The sequence below is a fragment of the Zophobas morio genome, unplaced genomic scaffold, assembly GCF_036711695.1.
Source record: "Zophobas morio isolate AGI-343-1 ecotype UQ-CSIRO unplaced genomic scaffold, CSIRO_AGI_Zmor_V1 ptg000021l, whole genome shotgun sequence".
Taxonomy (NCBI): Eukaryota; Metazoa; Arthropoda; class Insecta; order Coleoptera; family Tenebrionidae; genus Zophobas; species Zophobas morio.
The window spans coordinates 1,392,815-1,419,466 of NW_026972126.1; the positions used below are offsets into that span (position 1 = coordinate 1,392,815).

The following is a 26,652-nucleotide window of genomic DNA, read 5'->3' on the forward strand; positions in this document are numbered from 1 at the left end:
GCGAATACATTTTCTTTGGATAGCAAATAATTTTAACAAATGATGAGAATGACCCCATACTAAAATTGCATATGATAAACAGTTATGAATATATCCAAAATAAGCTGCTCTTAATGTTTTTTCAGACACAACTAGTCGTAGCCTGCGAAGTGTGTAGATTCTTTTTGATACTGATTTGCTTAACTTAACAATATGTTGTTCAAAAGTCATTTTTTTATCCAATAGATATAGTGAATGACAGTGACCAATATTTTTTGAATAAAACTGTACTACATAATATTCAAGCCAAATATAGCACATTGTTGCATTCCTGATTCACCAAACATATTTAATGCGATTACAACGAATCAATAATATTGATACTTTTATTATTCTGTATAAAAAATTATTTAAACTTTAAGACTTACAATATTAACATTACATTTGATACACACAAATAGGTAATAATCATTTTAACAATGTTGAAATTTCCAGACCTTATTTAAACAGATGAAGTGAAAAAGATAATATCTATCCGAAAATGGACGAAATCAACATCTGATCTAAAGGTTCTTTTCGCCAATAATATTTATCTACTTGGTCCAGAAATTAGCGGCGAGTTAGACTTATATTTTGCCTATATATGTATACTGACCCAACTGTCAGCACGTCATAAAATGTACTAATAACCCATCTAGTGTTCTACTCTGAATTGAGTTTTTTATTGTATTATGTTGTCACACATGTAGATATTAAAAACACAAAAAATAATGGTTAACTGCGTCAAATTGGCAATATGATTAGGAACAAAAGTTCAAATTAAAGTTTCCCAGATGCTTGTACACTTTTATCCACATTCAGTAGGTGTGTAACAGGCAGGTACCTTTCAAACTTTTAAAAGGTGATCGTGAATAAACATTATTTACGTTAACAATAGGATTGAACAGGACGAAAGGGATTGTAAAATTATTGATAATAATTAATTCCTACACCGCTGGGATAGGTTGTAAAAGATACATAATTGCATTCTCAAACTCTAATAATTTTATTTAAGTCACAGTAAATATACATAACAGAATATACTCTATTGTATTAATACTTATTCAATATAATTTTGTTACTACCTACAATAAATTAGAATAGAATCAATTAGAAGTTGAATATACACTTAAGTAATCCGTCATGATTCCCCAAAAAAGTCTTTACACAAGTTTAGAATTAAAACAAAAGTACATTGATATGTGTTCTTATGTAACAGTTTTACACTCGTACATATAATTTATTAAAACTAAGTAATAATTATTGCAATGAAGTCCAAAGTCATTTCCCAAAAATAAAGTCTTTTATTGAAAAAATAACTTATTGATTTTTCCAAATCCAGCCTATAAGGAAAAATCAAATCTATATATCAACTGGTAAAGCCAAGTTTAAGAAAACCATCAATAAATCATGTTCAGATTTGGCCTCAGCCATTTGATATTCTATATGAAACTCACCCGTCATATTGTTGTACAGCTGAATTAATCAAATATACATTATAGTGGAAATTTTTAACAATGTTTGTGGAACAGTTTGAATTAAGTAATTATTGACAAATAATAATATTTCTATTTTACACTAGTTATATTGACTAGAATTTGACGAATAGAAGTTGCTTGTGTGAACCTGAAACATTAACACAATTTTATGTTTACACAGAAGTAAAAAGCCAAACCAATACTCACTTAAAAGTATTTATTTTTGGCTATATTGGCCGATTTCATTGTTTCCATTCCAAACATCACTCTCTCCATCACTTTCAGTTAGAAGTAACATCAGCTGATTTATATCCAGATCTTGTCCTAAAGAGTTCAAGTCGATGTTGTTGTAGTATTCACTTCCACTGACATCGTTAGCTTTTTTACCCCTTACTCCAACGAATTTGCCTCTGAATTCGTATGGGTATTTTTTCCCTCTCATACCGAAAAATCCAGACTGCCGAGGCATTTTCTTCCCTCTCATTCCTAGAAAACCAGACGGAGCTCTTTTGTCTTCTACAAGTTCATCGTAGTCCTTCTTGCCTCTCATTCCAACGAAACCCATGGGGGCTCTTTTGTCGAAATAGCCTTCATATTGGTTCGACAAACTTTCGTAATCTTTCTTGCCTCGCATTCCCATGAAACCCGACGGGGCTCGCTTAATGTATTCATCTGCTGTTAAAAACAATCAGTGTAAGTAAATATTTTCAAATCAAAGTCAAGGAGAAAAGAAGATCAAATATTTGATTCTATTCGGGTTACTGTTTGAGTAAAAATTGTTCAAAGCATATTATATTGAAAATTGGATCTCGCATATCGATTACTTCATAGGTTTGACAATTAAAATACATAAGATACATAGTTAAAAACATACGTAAATAAATTAGAAAAATACATACATTGTGTAACACACTTTTAACAACTTTGTTTAGATATTGTATACGTCTGATTTACTTGTGTACAATTAATTGTACCAAATTGAGCCAGTTCGGCAAACTATATACTCATAAATACTTAATACACTTTTCACACATGTGTACAAAAAAATTCCCATATGTAAACAAATCCAGTTTCCTAGATAAAAAAGAAAATTTGATTCTGTTTCATTTACTTTTTTGAGACACCTCTTGTTGATTGATTTAAGTTTATTTAGACAGAAGTTCCCTCGTTCCTGAAATAAAATATGTAGATTAATACTAGTCAGCGCGGGAAACTTTCAGTTGCTCTAGGACGCTCCAACCACTGCGCCGCTTGTAGGTGTTGTTATTAGTATACATTTTTTTTTCGGAAATCTAGATCTAGAAGAAATCAAGGCTGTAAATTTTTAGTTTCAAGAAAACTACGGACATTTCGAAGAAAACAACTTGAATTTTTTTTTAATAATCCTGATTAACTTTAATGTATTAATTAATTCTCTGAAACATTTATCAAAACAGTTAAAAAATTCTGTTTTTTGTAGTTACTCAAATTACCGTTAAAATTCAGCAACTGTAGCATTTCCATACAGTCTTTTAATAGCGGAAAACAAAGAGTAATTACTAAAGACAGGATTTGGATTGTATTGAGGATTTGTTACCAGTTTTACACCTCAGATTTGTATAAAAAAATTATAGTTTTTGAAGCAGTCTACTCTGCTTGTTTTGTTCTGCAATGAATAAATGTGGGATCCACATACTTGTTAGCTTTCATCAATGCAACTGCTGATTGTGTATGAAAATAAATAGTTTATAGTGTAACACACTAGCGTAGTACGTGACAAATTGTTGGGTTATTTTAATGAAAATCGATCAGTAACCAATTGTAGTAAAGCTTGATTATTTTCATTTCTCTCGCGACAAAACACCAAAATATCGTATTATCTATCTGGTTTAGTATGTTTGTCTAGAACACTAAATGAAATGCAATATATACTTTAGACGTCATACATAAGCTAAAAGTTTCTAACAATTATGTTTATTTTTTTACGTCTGTCTTTGAAATTTCTAATAATTGTCGGACCTCTCGTACTGTACAAATTCAACTTAACTGGGTAATGTTTGTATGGCCTGGTCTCTCATCGCCCACCTCCATGTAGTCGTCATGTACAGCTTCTTTTATGAATTTGATATTTATATAATTAGTTCTTGTCAAAACAAGCAAATTATTCTCATGGGTTGTTACTTACTTTTTGCTGGTTATTATAATAGATGTGGGTTTATAACATCCCCGGCAGGGTTAAATCCCGATGTCTACTAACTAACAGTAAGTACTTAGATGTAATATTTATGTAATACGCAGTAAAAACAAATTAAATATCTACAGTTATTTTTGTTAAAATTATGTAAAATTTTTGATATTTTAAAGAAAACTACGGACATTTCGAAGAAAATAACTTGAATTTTATATTTTAAACAAATACATATCGGCTATAAAATGTTGTGAGACATACGTCTATAAAATGTTTTTGCAAGTAAGTACTCCTGTTGCTTCGTTTCGACAAGCCTCTCGGCTCCGCAGTTATCTATCAGTGTTATCAGGTTATAACTCACGACTAATCTAATTGTAGAATTTTTTGGTTAATTACTTTTCCTTAGTAGTAGAGCCTGTAATTGCTACATTACAACTCACAGACATCACGCTAAATAACTATTTGCCAAAGTAAAAGTGTTACGTAATGCAAGTCTTCATCAGAGCTCTAAAAATATAATGAGTAATGATATCTACGGCATAAACGCCAAAATAGTCAAAAAGATTTTAGTTTATCTTGTAGATCCTTTAACAATCTTTTTAATAAATATCTGGAGGAAGGTAGATTTCTTAACTCATTTAAGTCAACAAGGATTTTATACGCATCCACAAGAAAGGCGATAGTGAAAAAGACGAAAATTTCTGATCCATTTCACCGGTTCACATAGGCGACTATCTCGACATATATTTCTTGTTGAATATTAATTAATCTGGGTTTAGCAAAAATCTATCTATCGGGGGCCCTGTTTCCAAGATTGGTAAGGTCATCGAGAGCCTTGAGAATGGTGTGCAAACAGCAGTTACACTTTGCGACTTGAGCAAGGTCTTCGACTGTGTCTTTCACGTTACTCGATAAACCTTACCATGATGAAATTAAGGGAGTGACTTGGGACTTTTTTATTATTTTTTTTTTTCGATAGGTTACAGTGCGTCGATTTCTCAAACGAAAGATCGTCTATAAGGGTGGTAAGGCATGGGGTTCGCCAGGGATCTGTGCTGAAACCCCTCTTATTCACAATCTACACAAATTATTTCTTGGACGGCTTATCAATATCTGACTCGAGAATATAGGCGATGTTTATCAGGTTGTCAAAAAAGTTGTAGAATCATTTAGAGAAAACCAAAAAAAAGAAAAGCCTATTAGAAATAGAGGTTTCGTTTACTGTTAGTTTCGATTCAATTTGTTTTACGTTCTAAAAAGAATTTGCATATTTAATTTTATTTTATCCTGTCAACTTGACATATAATAAATAATTATTTTAATCTAAGGCAAACGCACTTTCGTCCATGGTCAACTTTGACTAATTTTTTTTTTTTGATCTCGCGTTATTAGGACATGGATAACGGTCAGAAATGGTCGTAACAGAATGTAGTAAGCTCACAGGAATCAACTTTTTTATTAAAAATTTAAAGAGAAAACTAACCGAAAAAGATGTATAATAGTGGTTTATTTTAGTTTATTCCATTCAATTATTACATACGGCGTGACTCTGTGGAATCCAGTGACTGCGATCAAGGTTTTTAGGATGCAGAAGAGGGTGTTGCGAGTGATGACTGGGGTTTTATATAGGGAGCATTGTAGAGCAATTTTTCAGAAATTGGAAATCATGACTCTTTCGTGCCTAGGCATTTGTCACACTTATCACACTGCAAATAAATCGTGCTACAGAAACACAGTGACATTCATAGACATAACTATAACACTATAACATCCTCACGTAAGCATACCTAGATACCGTTTGACATGCTCAGCTAACAATAAGTTACATATAAAATTATATAACAAATTGCCGTCTATCGTTAGGAATCTCTCTCTACGTAAATACAAAGACTACTAAAGAATAAAATATTATTACTTAGGTGAGGAGTTCTTTGGGCAGTGATTGTGCAGTGTGCTTGTAGAAATTACAAATTCCTTTTTTTTTGCTTTTCTCTTTCCATTTTTGTAATTTGGATAGTTTTTAGTTTGTGATGTAGTCAGATAAATTTGATTCTTTATTTTGTGTTATGACGACAGTAATTCGTAATTACTTTCTTTTTTAGTGTTGTAATCTAACTTGTTTTTAGATTGTATCTTGTATGATATTATATTATGACTATTACTGTAATAACATTTAAATAAAATACAAAAAAAAAAGAAACAGAATTAAATTCTAATCACCACTCTTAAAACGATATATCAGTGTATTTTGTGCTTCAGCCACGGAGATAAACAAATACATTAATCCACCCACAAAAAAGCCAAATTTATTAATGTCGTACATATGTTCCAACCAGAGTTTTCGCTTATATTGGGATTTATCTCCCACATTTCTGCTGTGAAGGTAATATCTTGTAATTGTCAGATAGCTCAACCATGTTTTAGAAATAATAATATACCGATACATTTATTTCTATGTAGGTTCTCAAATGAAGCAAAGTTACCCCCAATTTGTAAATTTAGTCATCATCCTATTCCTATGTTACCTATCTTTCATTTCATATAATCAGAATGTCTAAATACAAATGTCGTTATTATTTTGCTTTGAATTTTAATGCAGTATTGTAACATTTTTATTTCTTCCTTGGAACCCTAAATGCTTTGTCTCTAAGTATGACTTTTTGCACAAGTATCTACTAAGTTATTTTAATGACTGTAACATTCTTTCAAGTATAGGTATTCCAAATTTCAACAATATAGTAGGGTTAGACCGTGCTGAGACAAAAATATTTGTCTAAATAAAATTTTATTAAAACGTATTATGGTAAAATGTGATTATATTATGAAAGTACTTCCATATATCAAAATGTATTAGGAATAACATAACTCAATAAAATGTATTAAAATAAAAATATTTTACTATATGTAAAGTCACAGATAAAAAAACTTTAGCCCATCAGTCAGATGCATTCATTCGTCTTAGCCGATTTTATTTTATGTGAAAATTTACCTTGGAATAAAAGTTTTGCCAAAAGATTTTTGGTTAAAATTTTTCTGGACATTTTTATTATTCTTCTGAAACACTCTCCCTGTCAATATTTGTTAGTCTCTTATTAGTAAATTAGTGGGTATAATGGTGCTAAGACGGATCACTAAATATGCATTACATGGAATTGTCCGACTGGTACCCCTTATTAATATTTCAGAAATCAAATTCTCTATGTAAATGTGCATACGAGACGTTGTCTAACGGGTGCGTGTTTAATGTCATTTCTGTTTGAAATATATTCTTACATTATGCTTGTGGGTTTTAGTATCCCTCGAGCCTACTACGTCCTTACTACATGCTTATTAATTTTTGAAAAGACAAAACGAAACATTCTTAGTTCAGTTTTTCAGTTAACGTCACTGACTAGATCGAAACTAATTTGTCTACCGTAATCCAGAAGCTAATCACTAAATAATTTCAACGTATGACTTATGATAATAATTACTTACTTCGGAAATATCATTTTTGATGAACAAAATTTTTCTAATTTATTAAAAATGCCTTTATATTATTTTATTTCTTCTACCATATTATTAACTTAATCTTTCTTAGTTTTTTAATAGTTTATACCTATCTTTAACAAATTTTCGTTACTTTTTATTAATATGTAACAAACATAACTAAGTAATAGTATATTGTTCTACAAGTAAAGAAAAGTGGTGGTTTTCTAACGAGTGAGAATATATTGATCCACGAGCGTAGCGAGTGGATTAAATTTTCACGAGTTAGAAAATGTACTTTTCTTACGGGTACACTTTTTTTGTATACGTGATGGAAAAGCTTAAATTGAAATGGATAAAAAAAAATGAAACCTTCAAGGTCTTAGTAAATCAAGAGAAAAGTGTATAAAAGTTATGAACTATTAATTTAACCAGTGAAGAGCCCAAAAAAAAGCGCGAAGAAAATTAGTGAGAATATCTGGCTGGTATTCTTTTTAGAAAAAGTAGAAATGCCTACATTTTTAAGATAGATTTTGTCAAAGAAAATTTTCACTAAACTGATTTCATCAAGTATGAGTGTCAACACATCGCAGAATCACTGTCTCTCTACGCTATGCTCCACATGGATTGAATTTTCATAATTTAACAAAATTAATATTTAGCAAACTAGATCAATTGAATAATTATATGGAATGTCTATCATTCGAGAATCTTGTTGCTAACGAGTAAAATGGTTGCTAATAAATAAAGGGTCGCTAATGAGTAAATTGTTGCTAAATCTTAAAACGACACATTACTTTATTCAGGTGGCCGCTATTTTAAATTCATACTTTCTTTTTAGATATTCCGAGGTTTTTCTGGAGTACCATCACGACTTCCGCTTCCAGGCGAATGGTACCCGGCCGCCGTCACCGACGATGAGTCACCGACGATGAGTCACCGATTATGGCCGCGCATACTAGAAAGCCCTCGAGAAAACCCGTGGGTGTTGCACCGGGGCGACGTATGGGTTTATTTCGTACCACTACTTTAGTTACAATCGTTTTAAATAGTTTGAAAATAAAACAAAAATGTCCCAATTTAAAACGTAATACGCGTAAGTCAGCAGGCGTTGAAATATGCAAAAATTCACATTTATTCGCAATCATTGGAAATATGATAATTAAATCCCATTTAAAATTCAGTTGTCTTGAATTGCCTGGAATTTATAGGTTAGAAAGTGGACACTTTTCAACTTCCGTGAGCAATTCCTTATTTTCCAACTTTTTAAAGGTGACAGATCGTATGAATATCATTACAAACGTATCATAACTTATGTTCGAATTTTCGATAGCAATATCCCGAGTACAATTTAAATTGTTAACAATTTTAAATTTCTCTGGTGCGCGAATGTGCACGACAGAAAATTAGGAGAGAATTTGATTTGTAGACTATTTCCTAAAAAAAAATGTATATTTATCGTTCTATTCCACTAAAATTAAAAAACTAAAGTAATTTACGCAAAAATGATGAAAATTCAAATATTTTCTGGATCTGTACCTATGCAAATGTTTGCATAATGTAAACAGTGAAAAGCAAAAATGCATTCCGGCCGGTCTGGCGAATGCTGCTCGAGCAAAGTCGATGTGAAAATAAATAGTTTAATTCTAGTTAGAAGCAATTTGAATTTTGTACAGCAAGAGGGTATGTTTTTGAAAGAAATAGGATTGAATCGGAACTTGCTTTGACATTAAAAGATTTCGTTTTCAATATCAGATGATGTGATGGTACAGAACATAAGGAAAGTGAAAAAGAGTAAAGAACATTAATCAAGGTTCTTGGAAACACTGTCGCAAAAGGTGTGCAGTGTAGTAGAAAAAATGCAGGGGTCGTCGTCTTCGTGTGTACAACACACGTGAGTTAAAAGGAAAAAGTTTCTATAATGTACATGTAATAAATGTACCTTATAAAAATGAAACCTACATTTTGTAAATAAAAAGTTGAAATTAGTATGGTAAATTTTTAATCAAACATTAATGAATCAATCAGTTCATTTTATTGATGAAATCAAGAACGATTCACTATGTTTTCCCGAAAACTCCCATGCAATACTGTTATTATTGTAAGTATTAAGTACAATGCACCAATCCAATTGATATAGGTATCTGTCCTTGCAAAAATGTTGATGATGTTATGGATGCCAAATTTTGTAAAGCATACGCGTAACACGCGCCTTTACATTTACTTTAACATTACACATTTACATATGTTTATTTCAACTTATAGGGGTTTTCATCAAAAATAAAATTCGCAAAATCAAATTTTACAATTTTTCGAAAATACTGGATATGTTGTGTAGTTCAGGGACGAGGAGGACGAGAGTTCTGTCGAAATGACTTTCGACATTTGTTTTTTGAAGGAAATAATTAATTTTTTCTACTCATTAAGGTTGAAGTTTGTCATTTTCCCATCGCTGGCAGTGGATGAAATTTCATTTCACCCTCTAGTGGAAAAATACTCGGCCGTCTACGATTTTAACGGGTCGTCCAGCCTGAGCGTTTCGCAGCTAGCGAAACGTGTCGCGTATCGCCAGAGACTTTAAATATGTATAGACCGGCTATGTGGCCTAAAACTTGAAGCCGGCAGTCGCCATATTGCTTAGTCCCAAAATCGCGCCAAATTTAAAATGTCAACAATTTCAAAGTTATTAAAACACGATCTTAACAAGTTTATTTGGAATAGTAAGGTGTTGCCGATGAAATAAAATACCTTTTTGACCACTACTTTTTTGTTTCGAATTACGATACCACCGTACACCGCAGCTTACTGGCATTATTGTTCAAAGTTCACTTAATTTATTAAATACTGTCGTAACAAACGCAACACCATTGACCAGGAGCTAGGTCCAATAAACGAAAAAACCAACAAATAACAGCCACACTCAGCACCCAACAAACAGACTTTCCTACTTCTGTTAACGAAAACTCGAAAACTGAGAACGATAGTTCCGTTTAAAGGTTAAGTTGGGTCAGGATTGACAGAAAGGGACCAGCAATGGCGGCGTTTCATGTGCACGCAACTGCTTCAACAAAATACACTAGAATTTAGGGTGATAGCCGGTCTATACATATTTAAAGTCTCTGCGTATCGCCTGCACCGACCGCACCGTCCGCTTCGCGCGCTTCGAAAATCATGACGCCTAGGCTGGACGACCCGTTAGTGTTTGACGTTTAATACTGCTAGTTTACACAAGTGAAAACAATGAACATGAGTGAGACTGACGAAGTTTCTGAAGAAATTTTGAATGCTGCCAATGCGGCATTTTCGAATCTGATACAAGTGCAGTTATTGATACAGGAAGCAGCCAACTAAGTTTAAACAAAGATACAAGTTCAAATAATACTTACGATAAAAGTGTAAATATTATTGGTGATAATTGCACAAATTGTTCTATTACAGTTAATGTATTTCAAAAATAAAATACCTACCATAAACAAACATTTATTTCCTAATTTCTTAGAAAAAATAGTATATGCAACTCGCGGATGAAGAAATTTCAACGGCTCGAGTTTCTTTTTCGCACTCGCTCGTTGCACTCGCTCGTGTGAAAAAATCACTCTCGCCGTTGAAATTCAACTTCATCCACTAGTTCCATAATGTACTATTATTTTTATTACATTATATTATTCTTTCCCCCGAAACTTTCAGCATATCCTTCAGCGAACCTCAAGGTATACAATAGACGAAGACCCGTATACTGCTCGGAATTTATTTTTCTCAACGGAATCATTCACTGTTTTATGTACAAATACTTAATGTCAATATTCGCAAGCCATAACTTGAATGATTTAAGATTAATGTTCTTTCAGCACAGCAAGTTTCACCTTTTGTCTGATTTCGACTTCGGAGGAATTAACATTGAAGTAGAGTTACTAACTGCTAGTTTAACGTTTAAAGGTAGTCTTTTCTCAACTGCCCAGTCTACTGTTTCAGCAAGGTTTTTCTGTACAGGTGAAAATAATTATTGTCATCAGATATTAACTAACACAAAACAAACAATGAAACCTAAACAACCCAAATCTTCAACATTTTTTTCTGTCATCAGCTGATACATGTAAAATTAAATGGTAAAGGTTATTTTTTAAATACCTTTCCCAGCTTTAATGAAGACAAACAAATGTTGTACGACATTCGTGTCGTAACTTCATAGTACAATATTTGATAGGTTATCAAACTTTGGCTAATTTGACAGTTTTTCCATCCCGTATCGTAATATGATACGTTATGATACTTACATACTAAACAAGTATTTATAAACTTTTCTAATTTGAAGTAATGATTCCTTACTTGATTCAGCGTAAGGAAGACACTCATTCTCGTTTAAACAACAAGAAAAGAGTTTAGTATGTGGTGCTTCACATCAAAGGATGTTCTGATTATTATTATTGTTACAGTAAGTAAAAAGAAAAAACTTTCGAAAACTTTGTTAAATAAATCAACATTTTTTGAACTGTAAATTATTTAATGGTTTTTTTGCTTTCTGGAAGCAGATTTTAAAATTAAGACACTAGTGTATCCAAATATATATCTAATGAGAACATAAATACTTTCGCAAGTTTCACATGGAATTGGTTACGAATATTTCGAAACTGGAAATGCATTGAAAACACTGACTATGAATAGGCGTTAGATTGACGCAGTCTTCAGCTGTATGCAAAATGTCTTTTTGTAAAATACATTGTCCGGAAGAATACTTTTAATAATTACCGTAATTTGTAAATTCCATGTCTTTTTTGCCTCTCATTCCCATAAATCCTGAGGGTGCTCTCTTGTAAACTCCATCCGGGTAAGTTCCTTCCCATACTGGATAGGGTTTCTTGCCTCTCATGCCCATAAAACCGGAGGGTGCTCTCTTGTCGACGGCTCCGACGTCGGAAACGAGGTCTACAGCCTTGAGTTCGGACGTCGAGTCGCTTTCAGAATTACCGGTTGAGTACGCTGAATCCGGGATCGACTTTTTACCTCGGACGCCGGTGAAGCCTGAAGGAGCTCTTTTGTGGTGCTCTTCCGCTGCACAGGCTGCGTATATCGTTGCTAAAACCACGGCGGTGGTTATCGTCGTTGAATGCATCGTCGGTCTGAAACAAAGCAAAGCATACAGTATAGTGCTGGGGAAACTTACGAAGCTTTGTTATAAGAAATTATTTTTGGCATAATCGTTTTTAGTTCCTGAGTGTAAGCTAAGGAAGTATTGTCCTAGGATTTCTCGAACGAACGGCCAGTTTTATGTTTTCTGGACGTTTCATGACACTTAGAGTACGAAAAACCTGTCTGTATGTTGTCTGGCTGCCTGTATGTCTGTCTGTCTATCTCCGAATCTACTGAACCAATTGTTGTCAAATTTTGTATGCATATCAGCAATATCATGAGATTGTAAAACGCTAACAACATTTAGCAATTTCACTTCGAAACTGCAAGACAACCCCGAAATCTAGTAAACGCGTTAAGGTTATTGTAATCATGGTAAATTCTTAATCAAAATTTATTCATTTAGTCCCTCCCAAAAAGTTGATGACGTCATCTGTAAATCCTATTTAAAATATGCAAAATATAATGAACTTATACTTGTGCTTTACAAGTTTAGTGCATTCATATCTTGTAGAACTACTTATACAGGGTGACTCCAAAAATTAATAAATGAGAAAATGTATTTTATTGATAAAATCGACGACTGTTCACCCCATTTTTCTTAAAATTAAATTGACAAAATTAAAATTTACAACTTTACAAGAACAACAAGAATCTGAATAATTTTAGACCAATTTTTACTATCCGAGCATAAGCTAACGAAGTATTGTACTCGAGTCCCTCGGGTGACTGGCCACTTTCATATTTTCTCGGTGCGTCAGACTTCTAGAGCCGATTGTTATCAAATTTCATATGTAGGACGCTTACCAAAATTTGTCTGATCATCCACACGAACAGTGTTGTCGCCTCAAAACTTTATATAAGTAGTAAATATTACTGAAACACTTTAAAATAACATATTCCTGCACTTGTAGTTTATGAACTTGTGTATGTTTTTACTTTCAGAGCCTAAGCTAAGGAAGTATTACAAATATTACAATCGAGTCCATCGAGCTACTGAGTAGTTTAATATTTTTTCGATGGGCCATATGAAAGCTAGAGTACGAAAAAATAGTATGTATGGTAAATTTCTAATCAAAATATATCTGTTTATCCCCAAAAAAATTGTCATCTCAAAATTTTGCCTAATAAATCCTTTTTTAAATGTGCAAAATATGATGAGTCTATACTTGTGATTTATCACTGATTCCTATTTTTCAGAATTGCTTATACAGGGTGACTCAAAAAAATTAATGAATCAGTCAATTTATTTTTTTTGAATAAATCAAGAATTGTAAAATTGAATGAGTCGGGTTGCTTTATCCGTTGAACCAGGAACGGCTCACTCCACACACATTTCCACAATTTAGGAATACAGTACTGATATTATTAGTATTACACTGCGTCTATCAAATTGATATACGTGTCCTTGCACGAATGTTGATGACGATGCCACAAAATTTTGTATTGGAAAACTCACGTACAACATGCTTCTTTACTTGATTTTAACAATCTAGACATATCTTTATTTTATTAATAGGAGTTACCATAAAAAGAAAATATAATTCGGAAATTGAAATTTCATAATTTTTCCAGGAATATTTGTATTTTTCGCCTGTGTCTAACGATGTTTTGTAATTTAACTTTGAAACTGCGAAACCCAATGCTGTGAATCTTGCCACCGTTTTAAAATTATTAAAAACTTGTCCGATTATCAACTCCCAAAAACTTGATGATGTCATCTCAAAATTTTGCTAAATGTAATAATAATTATGTAAAGGAAATGTATTTTATTGGTCAAATCAATAAGAGCTAACTTTATTTTCTCAAAAAATTGGCAATACAGAATTGTTGTTATTAGCATTAAGTACTCTGCACTACGCAAATTATCCAGTTGTTAAAGTGTTTAAGACAAAGAGGAAAATTTCACTTGAAACTTACGAATAACATGCTCCTTCACCTTTATTTTAGTACTTCACTTGATTACTATCTGTCTTTACTTGAACCTATGTAAAAAATAAAATTCTCAAAATTAAGTTTTATAATTTTTTGAAAATGTTGCATTATGTTGTACTGTACTTCCGGGGCAAGGAAAGTTGTGTCCTAATAACCCTACCCCAATTTTTATATTCTCTACAGCAAAGAACAAATTAGGTCTCGCTTTATATTCAATTTGACAATCCCGAACTAAAATTTTATTTGGAGTTTAGTGTTTTACATTCTGGTTTGTTTTTGTCTCGCATACATATACACTTACGTTATTAACATTACTAAGATCATATTCGATAAGAAAATTCTTTGAAATCGCAACTTCAGAATTATTACATATATGTGTTTATTAATTGTTTACAACCACTATATTATTGTTAGAGCAAATAGTTTCTTTTACTATTTCTTCTTTGGAAACCACACCGTTTTCATAGAATTAATTAGTTATAATTATAAGTTGGGTCATTCAGTTAATACTGAAAAATCAAAAAGTTTGCATTTGTTAAATTATAAGTTAACTTAAATCTCTGTAGTCTTGTTGTTATATTTTGTAATTGGAAATTATGTTTACCGTAAAAAAATCTAGTTGTTTGACTCTCATATTTCTTTTTAGTTTACAAAGACCTGTCAGCTGCTCCCAACACAAACCTTTGAGCAACCGTGGGTGTGCAAAATACCTCGAGTAAGAAAAGTTGGCCACACTTGTTTGAACACAACCAGAACTATTAAACTGAAACACAATATTTAGATTACATTTAAAGTTTATAAACACAAGAAAATATAAATGTTTTCAGTACAAACTGAATTTTCAGAAACTGCAAAGAAGAATGCATAAGTCCATTAGTATGTATATATGCGAGAATATACATTGTACGCAATATTTTCTTAAAAATCAGAAACATAATATGAGGTAAACAGTTTAATTGTTAGGTCAGCATTTTAGGTACAGATAATAGTTATTTACATAAAAGTCAGGAAAATGGATCATCACTTCGTTCCGAGTATTTTAAGGCTCCGAGTCAAGTACGGACATTTTACTGACGAGTCATGTATTACATTTTTTCTGAAACCGTTAATTACAATAAAAATTAATTTTAAATTTAATACTTAAATCTGTTTCTCTATAAATATCTATTGGTGCAATTTTCGCTTCGGTTTCAGAAAAAAAATATTTTTTTATGTTTGTTGTCAAAGTTACTCATCTAGCAAATAACGGTGTTAACTTTCTGCATGCAAGTGACATTCTTTTAATATATGTATGAAAATTAGTAACTTCGATTAAAAAATATCGATTACGTTTCGACATCGACAACGTATTAAAAATTTTCAAATATGTTTTAAAATGCATTGTCCGAATTTTATTTTTTTTGTTGCATTGTTAACAAATAGGTATTAGACTCCAGATTCTGTTAATTTTTTCGAGCTTCAAATCTTTGGCAGGATATTTTCATTTTGACATTCTTTAATCTCTGTCTTAATTTTAAGTATTAATTAAAATTAAAGTTAATATCTTTTATTTAATAAACAGTTTCTACATAGTGTTGTAGTCAAAAAAGCTTACCATTAATTATGTTGGAACACGATCTCGTTGAAAAATTAAAAAGATGTCATATTTCCATTAGAAAATTTTAGCAATAAGATAATTATTTCTTGTTAACAAAAAAATTCGTCGAAGGTTATTTCGATTGTACATACTTCCTTCGTCCCTGAAGTTCAATAAAATATATCCAGGAGTCCGGTCCTGGCATAGCAACAGAAACGTGCGTGTGAGAGGAGCTCCGCTTGGAAAAGCAGAATTGCACGTTTGTTGACAACAAGAATATTGTCGGTTTGGTGTATGAACAATAGTTGAGCCGAGGTGTGATAATAGTGTGGCACACCCGGGCAGTTGCAGAGTTTGAAGCAAAAACGAGGTAAGAAGTGCACGAAAAGAAACAAGAGACGTTGTGTTGTCGCCGGAGAAGGTCATCCTCTCCGACAAGTCGATTGGGAGGACGACCTTATCGCCGGCACTGAAGATAAGATACACTGTTACGACAGGGACGGCTTAAGGAAATTCAGATAGGCACAAGTAAATGTCCATATACAGTAAATTATTATCAAATGACAGAGGAAGGAAAGTACAGGAAAGAAAGTAGAAGCCGTAAAAGGAGCCAACCAGACCACGATACGTCACTGGAAGATAAAGCTTTCCAAAAAAGTAAGGTAACAAGCAGGTCACCAACAAAAATCACCCCACTCAAAAAGCAAGAAATGGAAGACATAAAAAAGTTGTTAGCGGAAATGAAGAGAGACCTAAAAAAGGAGATGGAAGAAAATAAGAAAGAAATAAGGGATGGTATTTATGATTTAAAGAAAGACTTAACAGATCTAAGAACAGAAACCCGAGAAAACAAGGAAGAAATACAAAACCTGAGACAAGAAATAGAGAAGAAGGAAGAAAGTTGGATAAAGGAGAAAAACGAATTAAGGGACAAACTAGCTGAAATGGAAGAAAGACTAGAAACCTTAGAAAGAGACAAAAGAAGGAATAATCTAGTAATAACTGGAATAAAAATAAATACAGATAATGAAGAAATATTAAAAGAAGCAATACAAAATATGATTGAAAAGGAAATCGGACTACAAATAGAGGTGACAAAGGCATATAAAGTAGGCGAAAAGATATGCATTATTGAAACAAAAAACTGGAATGACAAAATGGAAATTCTAAAAAAGAAAAGTGTGTTAAAGAACAGACCAAAAGGACAGGAAATATATATTAACCCAGATTACACTGTGAAAGAAAGGATAATTCAAAAGAAAATACGAGAGTTTGCAAAGAAGGAGAGAGAACACGGAATCTCTGTGAAAGTTAAATTTCAAAAAGTTGAAGTAGAAGGGAAATTATGGAAGTGGAGCAAAAAAGAAGATAAACTTATAGAAGATAAGATAAGAGAAGACTCAAAAAACTAGCAGAAATTGAAAAGGAAGGAACGATGATGACATTTGCTACGGAAAAGGAATATGAACAAGAAAAAGAAAAGGGAAGAAAAAAGAAAATCGAACAAAGAAAGAAATCAGGAGAAACTGAAAATACAAAAGAAACCTTGGACGAAGAAAAGGATAGAATAAGTATTATTTTTTGGAACATATGTGGGTTGAAGAATAAAGATAAAGACTTTTGGGATTATATAAGGAAATTCGAGGTGGTGGGCTTGGTTGAGACTTGGGTAGAAGAAAAAAACTGGGAAAATACTAGAAATAAATTGCCAAAAGAATATAGATGGAAATCCGAACATGCGAAAAGAAGCAAGAAGAGGGGAAGAGCAAAGGGTGGAATAATAACAGGCATTAAGGAAGATGTAGAAGAAATAGAGGAAGAGAGAATTAAATCAGTTGAAGGAATACAAGAGAGAAGAATTAAAATAGGGGACAATAGTTGGAGGATAATGACAGTATACAGTCAGAACGTAAAAAAGACCAGTAGAGATTTAGATGAAATAAATTATGAAATAGATGAAAAATATTGCTTGGTGGTAGGCGGGGATTTCAATGCTAGAATTGGAAACAAGGGAGCTGAATGGGAGTGGAACAAGGAAAAGGATGAGGGAAAAAGGAAATCAAAAGACCGAACAGAGAACAAAGAAGGAAAGAAACTGTTGGAGTTGGTAGAGGAAAAGGGATGGAAAATACTGAATGGGAATACAGAAGGTGACAAAGAGGGTGAATACACATATATAGGGGGGCAAGGGAGATCAGTTATAGATTATGTTATCTGTAATGAAATAGCGGACCATGGCATCAGAGATATGGAGGTTGGAATAAGGAGTGACTCAGATCACCTACCAACAATTACACAGGTGGAAAAGACTAAGAAGGAAGAGTTAGAGAACAGAAGAGAAAAAGAGATATACGAATGGAATGAGAAGTCGATTGAAGAATATAGAAGAAAACTGAGAGAGTACAATACAGGAGGAGGAACAGTGGAAGAGATGGCCAGAAAACTAAAAGTAGAGATGGGGAAGGCATCTCGTAAGAAGGTTATCAAAATGGGAGGAATAGAAAAGAAGGGAATTTCATGGTGGGACGAAGAATGCTGGCAGAAGAAAATAGAAGTAAGAAGGAAATTGAGACGATGGCTAAAGAACAGAGGTAATGAAAAGGAATATAGAAAAGAAATTAAGGACTATAAGAAATTAATAAAAGAGAAGAAAGCAAAGAAACAGGATGAAGAAGACCAGAAATTAAAGGATATAAGAACGGAAGCGGAAGCATGGAAATATATAAACCAAGAAAGGAAGATAAAAACGGGACCAAGTAAGAACATCAAGATAGAAGAATGGCGGGAATATTTTATAAGATTTTTAGAAGGCGCAGAAACTAACGAAGAACAGAAGACAGAAGTAAATAGACAGGAAACAGGCACAATAGAAGAAAGGGAAGAAATAGGGAAGGAAGAGGTGATAAGAGTAATAGGGAAAATGAAGAAAGGAAAAGCTGCAGGAATAGACGGCATTCAGAACGAACACTGGATTTACGCAACAGAGAATATAGTTGAGGGACTCACGAAAATGTTAGATAAGATCTGGAAAGGAGAAGGGTTACCAGAAGAATGGAGAGTGGGGTTAATCAGTCCCCTGCACAAGAAAGGAAACAGAGAAAAAGTAGAAAACTATAGAGGAATTACGTTGTTGAATACAACTTACAAGATCTACAGTTCCATTTTACAACATAAGTTGGAAAGGGATATAGAGGAAAAACAACTGCTACCAGAGGTGCAAATGGGATTTAGAAAGGGAAGAGGAACAATCGAATGCATAGCGACCCTGGATCACATAGTAAGGAGGGAATTAAACGAAAAAGGAGGAAAGGTATACGCGCTCTTTGTAGATTTGAAAGCGGCTTTTGATATGGTTAATAGGGAAAGACTATGGCAGATAATGAAAGACATGGGCATCAGTAAAACACTAATAGAGAGAATTAGAGAAATCTACAGAGAGACAGAAAATAGAATCAGAGTTAATGGAGAAACGTCGATGAATTTCTGGACGAAGAAAGGAGTTAGGCAAGGATGTCCATTAAGTCCAACGCTCTTTTCCTTGTATATAGCAAAATTAGAAGAAAATCTTAGGAAGGCACAGATGGGAGGGGTCACTTTAGGGAAAACAAAAATCTGGTCACTACAGTATGCAGACGATATCGTCCTACTGGCAAAAACGGGTAAAGAAATAAGAGAGATGATGAAAACCCTACAAACATTTGTAAGAAGGAGAGAACTGCAAATGAATGTAGAAAAAACGAAAATGATGGTTTTCAGAAAGGCGGTAGGGAGAAGTAAGAAAGAGGTTTGGCAATGGGAAGAAAAGACGATAGAAGAAGTAGCGACGTTTAAATATTTAGGGTATACATTTCAAAGAAATGGAAGAAGAACCCAACATTTGGAAAATACAATAAAGAAGGCAAATAGATTGTTGAAGGCGGTATGGGGACTGGCAGAGAGAAGATTGAAGAACGATTTCGTTAGAAGAATATGGCTCTTCGACAGCTTAATAAAAAGTGTTATTATGTACGGTGCTGAAATCTGGGGATGGAAGGAAAGGGAGAGTCTAGAACGAGTACAGGCAAAGTATTTGAAATGGACGTTAGGGTTGGAAAAAGAGACACCAGAGTACATTGTATTAGAGGAAACGAAGAGAGAAAAACTAAGAATAGAAGCAGCACGAAGGGCAATGAAATTTGAAGAGAAGATCAGGCAGAACGTTGAATGCAAAATAATGAAAGAAATGTGGGAAGAGATAAGGGTAAATTATAAGAAGACAGCGGAAGAAAGAAGAGAATTTTACGAAGTAAGAGGTCTAACGGCAGAAGAAGTAGAGAGAAAAAGGATAGAGGGAGCAGAGCCCAGGAAGGAAATTTTAAATCTAGATGAAGAGTTACAAAGAAAAGAGCAAAGGAAAAAAATAGCAGAGTCCAGATATAATCCAAAATATGGAGAAATAATAGGAGGTCTAAAATTACCGGAGTATCTAATAAGAGGGAGAAAGAATGAAGACAGAAAGACAATAGCCAGATTTAGGGTGGGAAATGAAGAAGGAGAAAACTGTTACTGGAAAGAGGAAGAGGATAGAAGATGCGGATTATGTAGGGAATTTCCGGAGACGATTGAACACTGGCTAAAGGATTGTGAAGAGTTACGGGAAGTCGAAAAAGATAGGAATGAGCTATTGAACGAAACAGGTGATGGTCTGGAATGGATGAAAATGATATTAGAAAAGAAACGAAAATAAGGAAGCATTTCGAGAAAGAATATTAGTTTAAGTTAAAATATGTTTAATTGATATATATTTGTACATATATAGATATATTAAGGGAAAAATGTAAACCGGACTTCTTTCAAGTCCCGAATGGGAAAGAAATAAACAGTTACATACATATATCCAGCTTTTTCGAAAAATTATAAAATTGGTTTTGATTAAAAATTTCAAAAAGATTTCAAACAATTCGGTTTTGCAGATTCTAAATTACATATATTGAAAAATATTGTTATACAATTTTGATTTTTTTTTTACAAAAATTTACGAATTTCACGAATTTATAAACTACAGGTGTAGAAGTAAGTTATTTTACATAATTTAAAATACATTTACTATGTACAAATTTAATGTGACGTCATTACATTGTTGGTGGGGATGACCTTCTCCATGATATTCGTAATTTGGAGACTATCCGTCTCGACACAGACGAAAGACAGACATTAGAGACCCTAGATATACTTTGGAAAAGAGTTGTGACACGGACATTTTCTGTCTCTATCTTTATTACATGACGGTCAGGTCAGTTATGAAATAGCTATAGTGATTGCCGTCTTTATCTAATTTAGTGATTTAGTTTCAAAAACTTCAAAAGAAATTTATAGGTTAAGTTACATTTTCAAGCAGTGGCGTAGTGCTCCAAATAGTTTCTTTGAAATTTTGTTAACAGTACTGACACTGACAGTACCTTATATTTAAGAAGAAGTGTTATGCGGTTAAGTACTTCTTACAATTTGCAACTGGCATCGCTGGTAAAACAGAAAAATACGGAATACCTAATCATACTAATTTACACTTTATAAGATTACCTATATCACAATTTGCAGTTAAGTTTAAACACCATTCTGTACTTAGGTACTATCGTTGTTCCCAGCTAAGATCTGGAGAGTGTATCACATTGTCAGTATCTAATCGTTTTGCTTCTGGTCAAAACAACATTTTGTTATTTAACGAACGGCACCGTGGTAAGAAATTTGAAGCATGTTTAGTAGGTTCTCTATCTACTACTCTATGATAAACAGTGTTTTTACAACGTCCTCACATTTCCATCATGAATATTTGCTCTGATATGTAGAATAATCTCAGTAGAAATATATAGATTCATGTACCTCTATATTAAATAAAACTTACAAGTTAAAATTTGTTACATCTTTTAATTAAAATAACAATGAAAAAAAAAAAACAAAAACAAGCATGGTCATCGAATTTCTGTAACTCGAAATAATTAAGAAATGTTCCACAAACAATTAATTAAATTGCCGCAGAATACATGAGGTTGGATTGAACATTTTTAGATAAAGGTGGAGCGTTAGCAGCAAAATCAACATTCCTACTTTTGTTATTTGGGTTAACTATTGAATTTTGGAACTGCGTTTTTGTACTTTTGATTTTAATTTCTTTTGCAATTCTAGATAATGTGTCTCCGTGTGTGGAATTCCCAGTAAAATGATAACATACGATTTGCTTCCATCGTAAGCTTACACCTCCTAACATAAAAAACAAAACATAGGTAGCGACTTCATTTAAATTTGTTAATGTTGTTTCCCAAAAGTAATGAGGAACGTCGACGGTATTCTTTACCTGGATTGATTGCTGCTTCGCCTAAAAATAAACAATAATCTCTTTCCTAATCGTTAAAATTTTGAATTTTGATGTTAAATAGGTAAAAATTTAATGTAAAATTCCTGGTAAAAACGGTATGTGCTGAATTTTACGGCATAGGGTTCCACTTTGAAGGTAACGGAAAATTTATATTCAAAAGATATAGTTATGTCCTGATGTTCCACAGACAAATTTTTGTTTTAATGGCTTCTTCTATTGTTTTATTGTTTCAGCGTTTTGGTAGTTTACATTTCACACTTCAATTTTGAATTTGCTTTTCGTTGAGAATCCCTTTTATAGTTCTGTTTTATGCATCGTCCTTATTTTTGTAATTTATTACTTGCCCTTCTAAACTTGAAATTTTTGCTTTCAAAACATTAATTTCTTTTTCAGCACCCCGCGTTATTTTTTCTTGTAACTTTTTTCATTTGCAGTTTTTTGATGAAGTTGTCTTTTTCGAAAATAGTCTGGTGAACTTCATCAATAACATTTTTTTTTGCCAAGAACCGGTCATTTTACGTAAATTCAGCCACATTATGAATTGTTGGAATTGCGTTCTCACATATTTTGCATTCACTTGAAATATAAAATTCTCTTTTTTGAAGTGAACCTGTTGACCAAGGATTAGATGGAAAATACAATTTCGGACAACAACCTAGCAAATGTAAGCCCTTTTGCCAATTTTTCAAGATGGATATTGCATCTCTTCTTTCCATTTGTTAAGTAATATCTTGTTTTCGGGGCCTTTAAACAATGAGAAACCATTTGCTTCTGTATTTCTACAGTTTCGTACACAACAGACGACGACTATTCTCTTCCACGTCTATGTACTAAATGGCAATTACAAACTGTCAAAACATGACTCAAAAAAGGCATCCGTAGCCAGCATAGTAAAATAAAATTTACCATTAATTTTGACGTTTCGTGTCACAACTCTTTTCCAAAGTATATCTAGGGTCTCTAACAGACATATTTCACAGATGTAAAATATTAACATAATTTTTTGGAAATTTATATACATATGAATATAAATATACCTAGAAGGGTTTATTATTTATTTTGAAAACACATCTCCGATTTTTTTTCCGACTTACGAACCTTTTGTATTAACTAACTTCGTGTTTTAAGATCTGGAAGTGGCTCGCTAACCGGTACTTTATATCAACAAGAAGCTGATACTAGATTTGTTCGTTCATAAAGAAGAGTTAAAAAGCGTTAAAAAGTACCTACTTTTCATTCAAGCACAATGACTTTTCAGTTTTAACAGTTTTGCTACCACTAACAAAAATAACTAACTAAACTAAATAAAATATCTTAACTTAAAATCAAAATAGGCTCGTTTTAATGCAATCGTGTGCTACAAATACTCAACAGTATAAAAATATACAGTCGGGACTTATCCTACATTTTAAACGATATCATAAAATAAATCATATACCCGGCAGTAAATTTTTACGTTTAGTATTATTTAAATCAAGGTCCACCCTATATCAATGTTATTTGAGGTCATTTTTACAACGAAATGAATTAGGAAAATGTAATCAAAAGTAAGAGTTTAACTCTTTACATCATAATATAAGGTTATTAACATTTTAAGCTCGCTATATAAAAAGAATATCGATTTTACATTTTTTTTACATTATAACAGCATGTTACGATTATAGTTTATATTCAGCTTTGCTTGTTTTTACTATTTTATCGTTTACGTTGAATGAATACTATCAAACGGACATAATTTAACATGTAATAACCATAAGATTCAACCACGAAGATTTACAGATCAAAGATAAAGATGTACGCAGGAGTCATTTCGATGTAATCGAATTTTACCACATCAAACGCATTTCCCTTCCGTTTAACGAGAAAATCGATCATAGCAAATGCCTAATTAAATATTTAAATCTCAAGAGTGAATAAAATTTACATAATAGTTTCTCATGCACTTAGAAGTTGTGCAACCGTACTTACATTTAAACATCAAGTTGCTAATAAAAAATTGAACGAAGACTATTACTACAGAACTTCCCTCGTTCATAAAGTACCGTACATGAAATCCAGCTGTTTCCATAAATTATAAGTTTTTATTCCGCAAATTTTATTTTTCTATGATAACCCTTATATTATAAGCTAAATAAAGATATGTATGTAATGTTTAAAAAAGCTTAAAGCTAAAGAAAGGTGCTACGCGCAAATGAGTTTTTCCCTATACACATTCTTTGATGACGTCATCAACATTCTTGCAAGGACACGTACATCAATTTGCATAGATGCAGTGTAATACTAATAATAACGGTATTGTATTCCCGAATTTTTATGAAAATGGAGTGAGTTCTTTCTTGATTTATTCAATAAAATAATGAAACGATTTAACCACGTTCGCAGCATGTGTAGCAGCAAAGATGTAAATAAACAAAAAGGCATTTATACATTTTCGGAATTTAAAACAAATAGCTAATATTGTTCGTAGAGAGTCATTTTATTTGAAGTGTGTACTTATCGAGCAACAATTCCAACTGTTATTTGTTGTACTCACATCTATGACCAATTATTGTCGGGGTAGATATTTTACAGTAATTATAATTTCATTCTGGGGAGGATTATATATATGACTTACAGTGATCATTCTCTAACTAAATGGAATTTTTATGTAAAAACTCTTCAAACTCGAGGTTTGTTCTCAAGCTTGGCCTTAATATCCTAAAATTGTCAAAGTATTTCAACTACAAAATAAATGCGTCGGTCGTATTTCACAATACAAATTTATTTAGTTAGTATAACTTACATACTCCCTTCATTAAATCTTTAGATTTAAATGTCCTAGTCGAGAATGACACCTCTTGTTTTTTTTTTAATTTTTAATTTACGTTATTTATTTCAGTAACACAATAATGAATAGTACAAATAGATATAACACAATGAGATTAATATAAGTTCAACATTTCTGTCATGCTCTTGACAAGAGTCTGGTAGGGAATCACTTTTACAATGGTTAAGTATTGTTAAAATTTGGAAAGTTAATCATCAGTGTGGGCCCTAATTGCACTGTAATTTTAACAGAATTCTATTTTGGATAAGTCTGCAACAATAGTTCTAAACTTATAAATTTTTTAGTACTAACATACCTACATAACTCATCAAACGTAAAAGTCCACTGAAAATCCTTTATCCAAAAATTGACGTACTTCTCTGTGGAGAAAGAAAAAGTCGAAACATTTTAGGACAAATTTTATTCAAAAGATAGGAATTGTTGGTCGAAATGTTTCCAATTATGACCTATCATGCTGACATACGGATATCGCAGATTTATTATTAGATACATTTTGAAAAAAAGTGCATCAAGTTCTAGCCCATTCTTTATTTTCATTTCAGAGTGAAATCTATTTCTTCTAACGACTAAAAGCAAGGACAATAAAAAAATATTATTATTACTATTAATAGTAATAGTAATAATAATATGTCGATGACCATATTAGTAGAGTAGTATCAGTTTTGTTTTTTGTCACTTAAATATGAATTTACATTTGAGTCGCTAGTTTTTCAACTAGGATATGGAGTCGTATTTTGGATCAGTTTGATCAATCATCTCATAGACAAACACTTAGTTAACTTGCCATGCTTTTAAAGAAATTATTTGCCCGATTAGTTTGTGGCCAGCTCAGCGCTTACATTAAACTCATCGTTGCTTTTAAAGTTAAAGTTCAAATATATCAGGTTTTTTTCTGCAGGATCGTGCAGTCATAATATAACTCACTATGAATGTGAAAAATAATTTTTGGCGAGCAAGGGATCCCAGCCAATTAGGCATTTCTGGTGAAACAAACATTTTTATACCTTGTGAAACTTATCAATTATGCCTCAAATATTGATTTAAATCAGAATTTATTTATTGCACCAAACGAATTACCTTACTGTTTACCTCATTTAAAATTCACGGATCACTCCTCTTAAAAATTTATTTTTGTTTTTTCTGGATTATGAACAGATTTATTTTTATCCTGTTAAAGTACGAGTATATATGCAGATGATTAATAACACTAGTCCCTTTTTTCTGTTGAAATGTTGAATACGTTACCCCAGAAAACTAATCGTATATGAAATTGCAGAATTTCTGCTGCTGTTCTTCTAGATGTAAAATAATAAGAAATGTCATACAGTTTACATAATATATGTATCGTACAAAATAAAACCTGAAAAGGAAAAGTGCGCAAATGCTATTGAAATTGTCTCGGTTTCGCAAGAGACTGAACAGTTGGCTTCAATTAACTGTTGAAAGTTTTAAACTTGAATGCTAAACAGCTACCCTTTACTCCCGAGTTTGATTTGCTCGCAGTGTGTGAGATCGAAAGATGAATTTTTCAGACGAACTAATGAAAAATGCGCTCGAATAGGCTAAATATCAGTGCTCTGGAACAGAAGCGGGCGGTTCTTGGACTAATTTATGATCAACGTTGAAAAGATAGGCGGCAACGGGCGTAAAAGATAAACTTTGACCGGTGAAAGCAAAGTACTTTATTTTAATGTAACAACGAAA

At 32.5% G+C, this 26,652-nt stretch overlaps 1 protein-coding gene across 1 annotated transcript in view; it reads right to left on the bottom strand.

Annotated features, from left to right (window-relative positions):
* Window positions 1–1,019: 1,019 nt before the first annotated feature.
* LOC135132584 (tachykinins) overlaps window positions 1,020–26,652 on the bottom strand; it is a 122,191-nt gene continuing 96,558 nt past the window's right edge. Inside the window, exons 2-4 of the mRNA XM_064060710.1 lie at window positions 11,878–12,248; window positions 1,704–2,171; window positions 1,020–1,644 (exon numbers count right to left, since the gene is read on the bottom strand). Coding sequence (XP_063916780.1) covers window positions 1,714–2,171; window positions 11,878–12,241 — 822 coding nt within the window. The 5' untranslated portion in view covers window positions 12,242–12,248 and the 3' untranslated portion in view covers window positions 1,020–1,644; window positions 1,704–1,713. The remainder of the gene's footprint in view (window positions 1,645–1,703; window positions 2,172–11,877; window positions 12,249–26,652) is intronic.